A 13,381-nucleotide genomic window follows, 5' to 3' on the forward strand; every position below is an offset into this window, starting at 1 on the left:
TTGGCATATAAGAAATTGGTGCAAAGGCACCGATTACCTCCATCAGAAATATAGGAGTTACTCTATCCATGGGCTTCCCTGGTAACTCAGTGGTAAAGAATCTGCCTGCAGTGCAGGAGCTACAGGAGACACGGGTTCCATCCCTAGGTCAGGAAGTTCCCCTGGAGGAGGGCATGGCAACTCACTCATATTCTTGCCTGGAGAATCTCGTGGACAGAGGAGCCTGGCGGGTTACAGTCCATGGGGTCGCAAAGAGTTGTATACAACTGAAGTGACCAAGCACACACGTACTCTGTCCATACCCAGGATATCCACTGCCCCTTCACGCTAATCATTCTCAAGTTTTAATGTCCGATTTAAACCCTTCTCCTAGGCTATAGATGCACAGAACTTACTGATGATTTAACATCTTTACCCAGATTTCCCACAAACCAAAAAAAAAAAAATCTCTACAAGGTGTAAAAACCAAAAACCAGTTAGTTTTCTTTCCTCCCCCTCTTTCCTTATCCCAGGAATTGACTGCCACCCAGGAACCCATGGGAGTCATCTTTGATTTCTTGGTCTACTTTTTTACTCCACTCCCTACCCTGAAACACATACAAATACATGCATTTCAATGTGGGCACCAATGAACAAAGTCACATATATCTAATCAATTACTGTCCGTCCATCACCAGATCAGTTGAAACAAAATAAAAAATTAGGTCAGTCCTCAAATTGGCAAAATTTTAATAGCTTCCTGGTGAAAGTGAAAGTTGCTCAGTTGTTTCCGACTCTTTGTGACCCCATGGACTCTACAGTCCATGGAATTCTCCAGGGCAGAATACTGGAGTGGGTAGCCGTTCCCTTCAGGGGATCTTCCCAACTCAGGGATTGAACCCAGGGCTCCCGCATTACAGGCGAATTCTTTACCAGCTGAGCCACTAGGGAAGCCCCCTCAAATTGACAAAATTTTAATAGCTTCCTGGTAGCTATGGATAAAGTTCAAAGTAGACTGTTTAGCTCGGTCTAGATGGACTTCCCTGGTAGCTCAGCTGGTAAAGAATCTGCCTGCAATGCAGGAGACCCCTGTTCTATTCCTGAGTCAGGAAGTTTCCCTGGAGAAGGGATAGGCAACCCACTCTAGTATTCTTGTCTGGGGAATCCCATGGACAGAGGAGCCTAGCAGGCTACCAAGGGGTCACAAAGAGTCAAACACAACTGAGCAACTAAACACAGAGGGCTGCACGTGATTTGATCTGTGCCTTCCTCACCAGCCTCATCCCCTACCACTCTTGCTCCTTTGCATTTTCACCATCTACCCATTTTGCCTGAGTGGTTCTCCAGATGGAGCAGCTCTTACCTATATGCCTTGGTCCCTGTTGGAACCTCTGCTTGGAATGCCTTCCCTTTTATTCATGTGAAATTCCTATTAATTCTTCAATCTTCTTTAAGGTTCCGCCTTGTCCAGCTTCCGTAGGCATACTAAGTAGTCTGTATAATTGTGCATCCTTGGTCAGTATTTCTGTTTTAATTGTTTTCATGTCTTTCTCTACGAGCTTTTTGAGGACAAGAAGCAGTTTTAGTCATTCTTCTATCTCCATAACTCAGATATTCTTTAAATGTTTGTCGAATATATACCTTTGCAAGATCTTCCTGGGCAGAAATATCAGTCCTTAAATATTTGCTTAAGTGTCTTCACTATGGGAGCAGGAAGAGGCTCTTGGGGAGCATAACATTGGCTTCACATCCTTGATAAGCCTGTCTCCTGCATTTTACCCATGCTTTGGAGACTGATGATATCAAGATATTTATTTTCCAAGAGAATATAGATGTGTGAGAGTGACCAGTAAATGATCCCCTTTTCCTGGAGCTTTGTCTCCAAAGTCCAGTGAGTTAGCTGAGCATGTGAAGAATGCTAATGGGAGACCCTTGGAACCTAGAGATTGGATCCAGAGTGGTCATGTGGCCTCCATGAAAAGAAGAAAGCAGGAATGCATGTGCTCCCCACCTTCCTTTCCTTTGCTATCACATCTTATCTTACCATGGTTGGAGAGTTCCATTTATAACCTTGCAAAGAGATAAGAGAGGAGCTGGAATGGGAAGTTTCCTCACTAGCCATGTGGTAGCAAGAGATGGAGTGTCAGGAGCATACTATGCTCCAGCCCTAGTTTCCAGGCAGTACTTTGAATCTTGACTATTCCATAGCAGTGACATTTCTTTTGTGGGCAGGGAGCCATGCCATTGTTGCCAACTTCATATGCTTAAGGCCTACATTTGAACCAGAGAGAATCATCGAAGGACCTTAAATCCCAGTCCATTTCTGACCTGGGGAAGAGGAAGGGGTGAAAAGGAAAGGAGAATTATGTGAAGAAATTACTGACTTTCATTTGACAGATATAAACATTGCAGCAGAATAAGATTGGGAGACTTTTCAAGTATTTAGAGCTACAAAATGTCAGAGTCAATTTTAATGCAGTTCTAATTCCAGAGTCCATGTTCTTTTTCACAAAAGTGTTCATAGTATATGTTGTTTCCAGAAAAATAGATTATAAGTACGCTAGAATAGTTTTACCTTCTGTTTGACTATGTACTTTGGCTCTCACATGGTATGTCCTCATGTTGGCCCATGAACTGCCGGGAGCCGGCATATTGCATATTGAGTGAGGATCTGTAATAGCTCAACTGGAATTCTATCACTGCCGGGAGCCAGCGTGAGGAACTCCGCCCATGACAAAGGTCATGAGGAAGGAGGCTCGGCATACGCAAAGGCGGGATCGAGCCTCAGGAGTCCCCCTGGAAATTCTCGAGCATCTACCCCCAAAACCAGAGTCTGCCTACTTTCTGCTTTGTGCTTTCACCTACACCTCTGACTTTACGGGGGGCTGTCTCCCACTACCTCTCTCTGAAAAAAGAGTTAGCTTACAGCTCCAGTTAATAATTCTTGGATGTGACAGTGTTTCAACCTACAAACTCCTTTGGAAATCCTCTAGCCTGCCTGAATGGGTTTTTCCGGCCACATGTGATTGTTCAGAGCCTCCCAACTGTGAGAGGCAGGAGATGTTCTAAATTGCCTAAACACAGATTCCTTTGAGTAGTTAAAAGATTGATTAGAAATTGTATTGGTGAAGGGTTTTTCACTTGTTGGGCCAATGTTTGCTGCTAAGTCTCCATACTCCTTACCTACTGTGTCCTTGGCAGTGTATTGATTGATATAATGGGTGCATAGAAATGTAAAATGCAGCTTTGTCCAATGCTTTTTGGAAGGCTGGTGCCTGACTTTGGAATAATCACCTTTAGAGAAAAATAAGTTTCTTAAAATGTTAACAGGCCTCCGGGCCAGAAGATGATGTCAATCACCTGAACTTTTGCATATGATAAGTTTGAAAGCCTGGCTTAGATTAGAACCAGGAACTGCTGTCCTTGCATGACTCCACCCCTTCCCGCATTATCCTCTATGCATACCTTAAGGTATAAAAACTACTTTGGAAAATAAAGTGCGGGCCTTGTTCACCAAAACTTGGTCTCCCCATGTCATTCTTCCCTTTAACTTCCAGCTGAGTGTCCATCTGGAGCGTGGATGTCCTCTGCGACCATTTATTTGCCTGGGCTTCTAAGACCCACTCGAGAAGGTGTCTAAGGTGGAGCACCTTCCGCTATTCGAGAGGGCGCCTGCGGCCTCCGTGGTCAGAGCTAACCTGGTGTCACGGGTTATATTGATTTTCCGCGTAAACCAAGCCACTCAGCTTCTTTTCTCCACTGAATTTTCCTACTGAGCTATCCTTATTTCAGCCGCTTTTCTCCACTGAATTTCCTCACTGAGCTATCCTTATTCTATTACTCTTTATATCTTTGATGAATAAATAATTAAATAGGTCGCCGACGCCGTCCCCGCTTCGAATACCCTGGATCAGCCGGGGCTGGACCCCGGCAATGAACTAATAAAATCAACTTGTTTAGTGAAACCATGCACCTCATATTAAGACCTGAACTCACTTGGCCAGGATTTGAACTCAGCCAGAACCCACAGTCCTCCAACTGGGATCACACATCTGGTTTCCGCATGTAATGAAGCTCAGGTTCTTGATGTCTCATCACAGAAAGAATTCCGTGAAAGACAAAGTGATAGGTAAGAAGTGGGTTTAGAGAGAAACACACTCTACAGACAGAGTGTAGGCCATCACAGAAGGTGAGAAGTGCCTGGAAATATGATGTGGTTCTTTGATGGGCTGGGTAATTCCATAGGCTAATGAGTGGGAGGACTGTAATAGCTGTTTGGGGGAAGGGGGCGGGGATTTTTTGGAATTGGGCCACTGCCCACTTTTTGGTGGAGGAACTGCCTTGGAACTGTCACGGTGCCTGTTGGTGTGTCCTTTAGCTGCTGAAGTGTTAGGAAGAGCATAAACATATGCTGAGGCTCAAGGTCTAGTGGAAGTCCACTTGTCTGCCATCTTGGACCCATTTGGCTCTAATCAGTTTCTGTTGCTGATGGGCCTTGGGCCATGTCCTTCTTCCAGAGGTTGTGCCCCGCCCCTTTCCCTCTTGTGTCAGTGGAGCCAATGATTGATTGTTCCTTTCAATTCTTTCTTGCAGCAGTTTCCACCCTTCCATACATCTCTCATAATATCCCTTGGATGTTTATTTTCTTCTCTCCTAATAAACTGAGTGAGGAAGAGGCAGAGAAAAATGTGATAAGGTTATGGAATGAATAAAATCTGACCTCATCAGTTTATGCAGCCAGCTGATGATAAATAAAGAAAAAATAGTTTCCTTGGCATCTTTGATTGCTGACAGCAATCATGTTAAACCAGTCATGTTAAACAACTTTCATGATTTTATTTATATCTGATAATATTAACTTAATTATATTTTTACGTGGCTCTAAACCAAGGGTTTTCAATTCTTTTTCTCTGGGCCTCTTAGAAATAGGTGGAAGAGGGTAGATAGCTTAGAGGTCCTTCCTTGCTAGCCTGCTGTTATCTGTTTTACATATTGAGGCTCTCCTTAAACCTTTCTTTGCACAAAGGATTTTATCTCATCAAATAAATCTGAAAACCACTGCTTTTAATCAGATCCTTGGAGAGAGTTTTGTTGGGGGAAGATACATTTCATTTCAGTTAATATATGAGTGTTTACTGTGTGCTAAGTCCTGAGGAGACTTCAGTGAAGTAGATGTTGTTATTGAGCACGAAAGACAGGGGTTAATCACCAGTGAGAGGTGAACTTTATAAAAGAGAAATTATAGAGTGTGGTGAGGACTTAATGCAAGGGGATTCAACGTAGTCTCCAGAGCGGTGGTTTCCAAACCTGACTGACCACTAGAAATAACTCGGAGAGCATTCCTGGCATCCACTCTCCTCCCAGGACTCCTCAGGGACTTTTATGTGTCCCGATAGGAATCTCTAGTCACTCTTCTGAAAATGGACAAAGGAAGGTATCAAGGAGACCCTTCTGAGTAAATTTCTTAAAGGTCTGCTACTAAGCTGCTAAGTCACTTCAGTCGTATCCGACTCTGTGTGACTCCATAGATGGCAGCCTACCAGGCTCCGCCGTCCGTGGAATTCTCCAGGCAAGAACACTGGAGTGGGTTGCCATTTCCTTCTCCAGTGCATGAAAGTGATAAGTGAAAGTGAAGTCACCCAGTCGTGTCCGACTGTTAGCGACCCTATGGACTTCAGCCTACCAGGCTCCTCCGTCCATGGGATTTTCCAGGCAAGAGTACTGGAGTGGGGTGCCATCGCCTTAGTGAGAGCCAGACTCGATGAAGTGGGGGATGGGAGGAGGAGCAGCGCTGCAGGCTGAGGAACTGGTGCGGAAGGAAGGTCTGAAATAGAAGGTAGAGTGTGTGCAAAGAACTAAACAAAGCTGAGTGACTAGAACTCGGGGGTGGAGGGTGGGGAGAAATTGGGTCTCAATATGTGCATGTTTCTAATAAAACATATATTGTATTATTTGCATTGACTCCTCCCCCCCAGACTATAAGCTCCTTGATAACAGAAACTGTATTTTAGTTTACTTGTAGCTGTAGCATCTGCTCTGCAGAGTCAGACACCACTGAAGCAACTTAGCACACATAGATCTGGTATGAGCTTAGTGATTATTTACTGATCAGATGAACAAATTCTCTGCCTATAGGGCTTAGTTCAGAGTAGGAGATGGAAGAGAATATTAATAGTTATGGAATAGGATAGTGACTTAAGAATATTTTTTCCAGCTTAGGAACCCTTGATTAAAATGAAATTTTATGCAAAAGTCCTGATACATTAGGAACTGTTTGGTTATTTATGTGTGAGTTGCTTCTCAGGTAACCTCTCCCCATAGCATGCCTATCTGTGCCACTGCACATTTACTTTTTTGTTTCCTTTGCTTATTATACCTAGCTGGGTAATTCCTACTGTCTTTCTTTCAGATCTCAGTACCTGACCCCTTTTCTCTTCTGTCTGCTCTCAGGTTAGGTGCCCACCTGGTGCGTACCTCTCTCATAGCACATGTTAAACTATGTTAGTTTGTTCTCAAGCAGAGTTTCAGAGAGCCTTGAGCTATCTGGTGTTTCTCTGGCTTTGCTATCCTGTATCCTACACCAGTATCCTGACCTTTTTTTTTTTAGCATCTAAAGCTTGAGGGTGAGGGGGCTGGGATCAAAGGATTGACCTTTATGAACCAATAGGGTAGGAAAGAGGGTACAGATACACATAGGACTCTAAACTGTCATAGGCTGCTCACGTCGTTCATCATGGGGATAAAGTCTGTGCCATTAACTGAAAGGGGTGGAAGAGGAGAGAGTGAATAGGTATGAAATAGTCTTGGGGCACTAGTTGGAAGGTGTTGGGTGGGGTTTACTGGAGAAATAGAACATTGTGTGGCATTGGATGCGGCACTCCATGTCCCAGCCGAGGTTGTTAATAATACCTCTATAATAGCATCAGTGGGCCTGTTTCTGTGACTTTTTAAACCGCGTTAAGTAATGCTTAGCTGTTTGGGTATAGACTTCAAATTAGAAGATGGTTCGGTTGGCTCAGTTAGAATTGAATTTATTAGGGGAGTATGAAAGGGGAACGTCTAAGAGCCAAGAGCATGGATAGAGAGAGAAGTGAGTATAGGTGTAGGTGGCATTAAGAAAGTTGTGGGGTCAGTGGATTGGAGGTTTTAATTTAGCAAAGAAATCATTTCAAACAGGAATTCATTTAGGGCTATGGAGATTCAGTGACGTCAGGACAGTGCCATTAAGTCAAAGAAGATACTGAGTGGAAAGTCCTGAGGTTGAGGATTTTAGGGGTTTACTGTTCATGAGCATGAGTGCCAGAGGCCATGTTTCTTGTCAATGGAGATCTTTTAACGAGGAGCAGTTGGACTGCCTGTGTTGAAATCCTAGTTCTGTCATCTACCAGCTGTGTAACCTTGGACATGTGTAATCTCTCCATGTCTCAGTTTCTTCATCTGGAAAATGGGGATAAAAACAGCACCTATCTCAGTTGTTTTGAGGATTACATGAATTAATATTTGAGTGCTACCTAATAGGGAGTGTATATAAGTACTTACTAGAGAAAAATAGCGTCTCTTTGAAACTTCCCTATATATTTAATTTAATATGTAACTCTTCTAGTGCCTAGCTGCCTTTTCTTCCCCCATTATTACTATTATTGCATAATTAAATCATATGCTGTATTGAGTAAGTCCTCTGCACGTTTTTTGTTGAAGTAGGAACTTATTCATTAGGTCTGTAAATCTGCTAATGACATGGAAAAAGTTTATTTGAAATGTCTCTATCTTGTGAATTTTGTTTTAGCTGTTAAACGTTTGATGAAAGAAGCAGCAGAATTGAAAGATCCCACAGATCATTACCATGCACAGCCTTTAGAGGTTAGTTTCTATCTCTGTCTTCTGAGTTTCTTAAAATTATTTTTTCACTGCATTGAATCATTATAAATGTGTTTGGTATGCTTTATTGATATATTTTATTCCCTATATTTTCTGAGTATTTTTTAAACCATTAAAAATTGAAGTACAGTTATTTACAATGTTGTGTTAGTTTAAGGTATACACTGAGTATTTCTGTTAGCCATTCAGAATCAGATGTTTTAGAAGAAGCAGATTTCTGGTCTCTATAAAATGGGTCTCAGGGACTTTCCTGGTGGTCCAATGGTTAAGACTCCAATCTTCCACAGCAGGAGTTCAATCCCTGATTGGGGAACTAAGATCCCCCATGCCACAGCTCAGCTAAAAAAAAGAGGGGAGGGCCTCAGATACTAAATTAGATTAGGTATGAGGGAGGAAAAGTGAAAAGAACTTCAGATTCTATATTTGGGAGACATAGCCCCTTGAGGGGTCTCTGCAGCTAGTTTGGGCTTTTTGTACAAACATCTCTACCTCTACCTCAGTCTTCCAGTCTGTGAAAGGAGGGCATTTAAATGTGCCCAGCCTCATTTTCATGGTAATGGTGAGACTAAAATGTAATAATGTTTGTGCAAGTATTTTGCAAACTATGAAGTACTTGGTAACCGATGATATTAACATATAACGTTACAAGCCTATGAGTTAACTACTGCTACTGCTGCTAAGTCGCTTCAGTCATGTCCGACTCTGTGCGACCCCACAGACAGCAGCCCACCAGGTTCCCCATCCCTGGGATTCTCCAGGCAAGAACACTGGAATGGGTTGCCATTTCCTTCTCCAGTGCATGAAAGTGAAAAGTGAAAGTGAAGTCGCTCAGTCGTGTCCCGTGTCCGACTCTTCGCGACCCCATGGACTGAGTTAACTGACCACTTACTAATAAGCTTTTCGACATCTATGAGGGATAAACTTGGAAAGTTTGCTAAAATAATCCAAATTTATAGTAAATTATTTGATTATATAAATAATAATTTTCACTAATTGGGATTCAGGGGTTATTTATCAGTTTAATTAAGTCTATAATATTTTTAGATCAAATAATTTAATAAAAGTAAATAAATTTTTAATAAAAATAATTTAATTAAGTAAATCCACATCCAAAAAATGATAAAGCATGAACTCAAAATAAATATATTTTTAGACATAGAAGAGCACAGATTTTCTTCCTTATATTCCTTTCAGAGAAATTTAGTTGACAATAAACCACACCAAAATAATGCAAAAACTGAATGAAACACACAAAGGAAGATTGAAATTCCAGTAAACCCAGGAGACATTCAAGTGAAGAATTTTGGAATGTCATTTAGTCCATATTAAAACCTCAAGGTCCAGAAGATATTTTTCAGAAAAAATAAATGGAGCTAATGTAATAGGAAGTACGTAAATCTATAATCTTATTTATGAACATGTAATGGTGCTTGGGGGGCTTCCCTGGTGGCTCAGTGGCAAGAAATCCACCTGCCAATACAGGAGACGTGGGTTTGATCCCTGGGTCAGGAATATCCCCTAGAGAAGGAAATGGCACCCCACTCCAGTATTCTTGCCTGGAGAATCCCATGGACAGTCCATGGGGTCGCAAAAGAATTGGACAAGACTTAGCAACTAAACAACAGCAATGAAAATGGTGCTCATGTGTTTTAAAATGCATTAAAAAAAATATTTTAGCTCTTATGTCACATGAAAGCTAGATTAAATAGCTTTTACTTATAACTTTTATACTTGAGACATTGTGCATTAGAATAGTGTAAAATGTTAATTTTTCTCACCCAGTAATGTTTCTAATACTCACTGGTAGAAACAATCCAACTTTTTAATGTTCTTGATCCCTTGGTGCTTATTGTTTTTGTTCAGGATAATCTTTTTGAATGGCACTTCACAGTTAGAGGGCCCCCAGATTCTGATTTTGATGGAGGAGTTTATCACGGACGAATAGTACTGCCACCAGAGTATCCCATGAAACCACCAAGCATTATTCTCCTAACGGTAAGAATTCTCGGCTTTTTGGAATGCTTCCTGGCAGCTGTAAAGTGTAGTGTGCATATTCCTTTTCATTAAGAAATAAAGTAGATCATTATTATTATAACTTTGCTTTTGGAGACCAGACCTTGGACTATATTTTTCCTGGAAAAAAATTCCAAGGAAGTTGAAGCATCTGAGAAGTACTTGTGATGCTCATTGCCATAGTGTGGTTGTTAGGATTCAGTGAATCTGTGGACACAAAGTGCTGTGCAGTGTCTGGCACATGATAACTACTCAGTAGAGGGTAGTTAATGTTGTTGTACTTCTTAATCCCATTATCTCCTTCAGCTTTTCACCTTATGCTTTGTCCTTCATTTTCCTCTTTTTTTTTTTTTTTTTTTAACAGTTTCCTCATCTTCACATGCAGCTCTTAGAATAAGAACTGATGTAGAGTCCTCAATAAATGTTAGCTATGTTATTACTGTTTATATCTTAGAATTTCTCTCCATCTTCACATATTTTATATCCATGTAAAGGAAAGCTATACATCCAGGTTTCTATTATCTTTCCTGGGACCTTGTTCCATCAGTAAATTCCTCTCTTAATTGTTAAAGCTTTCCTTCCTTCATTTCCTTTCATTTATGTGTGTTTGATTATCCTCTAACTTGAAAGAAGCAAAAATGAAACAAAAACCTTCCCATGTCTCTGCTACGACTTTAATCTGTAGCCTTTTTTTCTCTTTGTAACCTTCAAAACATGCTGACTCTATAGTGTCATCTCTTGTGTTCTGGTTCCTACACATAGCACTCTGTTGAAATATGCCTCCTACACCAGTCTCAGGAGAGCAGCTTGAGAAATCACACCATCTCTTCTCGGTCTTCATCCTTTTCCATCTAAGTTAAACTTCTGATACACATGGAGTAGCAAATGGTGAAAGAAAAAATTGTCATCATTACCAAATTAATGTTTTTCCCTATGGTGTTTGTTTATAGTGGAAAGAGCATTCGTTTTAGAGCCAATAGACCTGAATTCTGGCCAGTGCCATGTCTGTCATGTCATGGGCAGGCTACATAATCTCTTTGAAATTCATTTTTCTTGGTTGTCAAAAGGAATGTATATGAAGAATATAATCATACTGTCAGGTTCCTGATATATGGAACCTGCTTAATAAATATTAGGTGATATTGAGAATTAGTCACGCTGGCAATAGGTCTGGAGTAAGAGGCCTGGAGGGGCCCTACTGTGTTAGGAGTCTCTTCTTTCGGTTGCTAGATGGTAGGGAGCGCCAGCCAGTCTGAAGGAAGAGCTGGTACGTGGTGAAACTGGTGGAGGGTATTTGACGCCACAGCTGTTCATCGATGATATCATCATGTATGCTGATGTTCAGTATTTGCTCTTTCTGATTCACTTCCTCTCTTTTGAAAAATCTTCTCCAGCTTTCATTTGACAAATATTTATTAAACTCGTGTCCTATACCCTGTGTGTGTAGCAGAGAGTAAGTCAAAACTCTGCCTACTTGGAACTTGTATTCTAACTTCATGCCTCTTCTTCCTCTCCTTCTCCCAAGTATGGATATTCTACAAGTTCAGACTATAACTGTTTTCTCTACTTTCTATGAAATGGTTTCATTGATGACCTCTGTGAAAGTCAAGTATCAGAAATGCATTACCTTCTGCCATCAGCACGTCTGTATTTCTGCCTGCCTGCTGGACACCATCAGTAGCTCTTCCACCAAGACAAAACTGAAATCATTCTCATCTTTCACTTCTGTGTTCCTGTATGGAATTGCATCATCCTTCGGAGAGGCACTCCTGCCTCAGAGCCTTCCTCCCCAGGATCTAGTTAGGTGACAGCCAGTCCTTAGATTTTACCCTAGCCTTGGTATGTCTTCTCTTTTAGCTCCTTCCCAGAGCCTAGCACCATACTAGGCACAGAGGAGGCTATCAGGGTGTCATTATATGTCAGTTACTGAGATGTCAGTTGCGGAACTCAGTTTTAAAATGTGCTATGACGGCTTCTAAAAACAGCTTTTATTATTCATTCAGAATCGAACAAATATTTGTGGGGTATCTATAAGAAGACAAAAGTCTGTATCCCCTTAGAGATCCCATCCTTTAAAAATTCTCTAAAAATTATCTTTAAAAAGTTATTTATATGTAAAATATATTTATGCTTATAAAGTATAAAACATTACACACAAACATACATAGTTTTTTAAATGCCTTATTTATTCCTAAGGCTAATGGACGATTTGAAGTAGGCAAGAAAATCTGTTTGAGCATCTCAGGACATCATCCCGAAACTTGGCAGCCTTCATGGAGCAGTGAGTATTTACAGTGAACACAAGTCTTACAGAACTTAAGTCAATTCATAATAAAAGATATAATACTCTCTCGAGATTGAAGCTGTTTTGGATAAATAATTTTATATTATTGAATAAATAATAAAAATGCTTTTCCCTATTGGGATTTTTGCATCATTTTAATAGTCCCCTACTTGTATCTCTTTAGTGAAACTCTGAGTCTTTTTTTTTCTTTCAGAGTAGTCTGAGTTCCTTTTGCAAAGCAACTTAGATTGATGTTTACTTTTTATTTCAGTAAGAACAGCTTTATTAGCCATCATTGGGTTTATGCCAACAAAAGGAGAGGGAGCCATAGGTTCTCTAGATTATACACCTGAGGAAAGAAGAGCCCTTGCCAAAAAGTAAGTTTTGCCTTTCCATGTTTGTTAAAATGTGAATACCATTCTAGATAATGGCCGTTAGCAGATAAGCTCTTTCTCTTTGTGTGACCTACCTTGGCGCTACAGGATCTAGTCTTAGTTTTGCTGTCTTAGAAATTTAGTTGTATTAATTTCCCCAGGAGTGATCAGACTCTAAAGAATTTATTTCATGCTATCTAGCTTTAAAAAGTAGTTGGTAATACCAGCCTACAGTGCATGGTATCTTCTAGAAGACAGTACTGGTCATTTATCTCCACATGAGCAGTGTTACAGGTAGAAAAGAGCCGGAGTAATGATATGTATGTTGCTTTCCGTGAAAATTTTAAAAACCTTTTTGAAGGCAGGGAGGAAACCCACTTTATCATCTTTGTATCTGTAGCATCTGTCTCATTGCAAATGCTCAACAAGTGATCTGGAATAAAGCAAAGGAGATTTTCTTTATCAAATTGTAGTTTCCCAGCAGTTTTGCCTTCTAGGTTTTTTCAGGTACATTCTGTGTGTATAACCCAGTAGATTCAGAGTAGCCTCTCCTTTGAGTAGTGTGGAGACCAATTCTTGAGTTTGACCATTGTCCTGTTCTGAACTTTGCTGCCTACCACCCTTCAGATCTATTATGTTTAATTAAATGATAGTATATCTTACCCTAGCATGGCTTCCCTGGTGGCTCAGCGGTAAAGAATCTGCCAGCAGTGCAGGAGACACTGGTTTGATCCCTGGGTTCTGTCCCTCAGGAAGGTTTGATAGACTCCCTGTTTTATCAGCAACTTTTCTTCTAAGCGTTATTCCCAAGTTCGGAATATACCTTGTAGCTACTATTCACAGACTATAGTAT

General features: G+C 40.8%; 1 protein-coding gene across 1 annotated transcript in view; it reads left to right on the forward strand.

The window, feature by feature from the left end:
• The window catches only part of UBE2J1 (ubiquitin conjugating enzyme E2 J1), a 28,473-nt gene that overhangs the window by 2,760 nt on the left and 12,332 nt on the right, over nucleotides 1-13,381 (forward strand). The window contains exons 2-5 of the mRNA XM_055535504.1: nucleotides 7,766-7,839; nucleotides 9,721-9,852; nucleotides 12,067-12,151; nucleotides 12,426-12,531. Coding sequence (XP_055391479.1) covers nucleotides 7,766-7,839; nucleotides 9,721-9,852; nucleotides 12,067-12,151; nucleotides 12,426-12,531 — 397 coding nt within the window. The remainder of the gene's footprint in view (nucleotides 1-7,765; nucleotides 7,840-9,720; nucleotides 9,853-12,066; nucleotides 12,152-12,425; nucleotides 12,532-13,381) is intronic.

The sequence above is a fragment of the Bubalus kerabau genome, chromosome 9, assembly GCF_029407905.1.
Source record: "Bubalus kerabau isolate K-KA32 ecotype Philippines breed swamp buffalo chromosome 9, PCC_UOA_SB_1v2, whole genome shotgun sequence".
Lineage (NCBI taxonomy): Eukaryota > Metazoa > Chordata > Mammalia > Artiodactyla > Bovidae > Bubalus > Bubalus kerabau.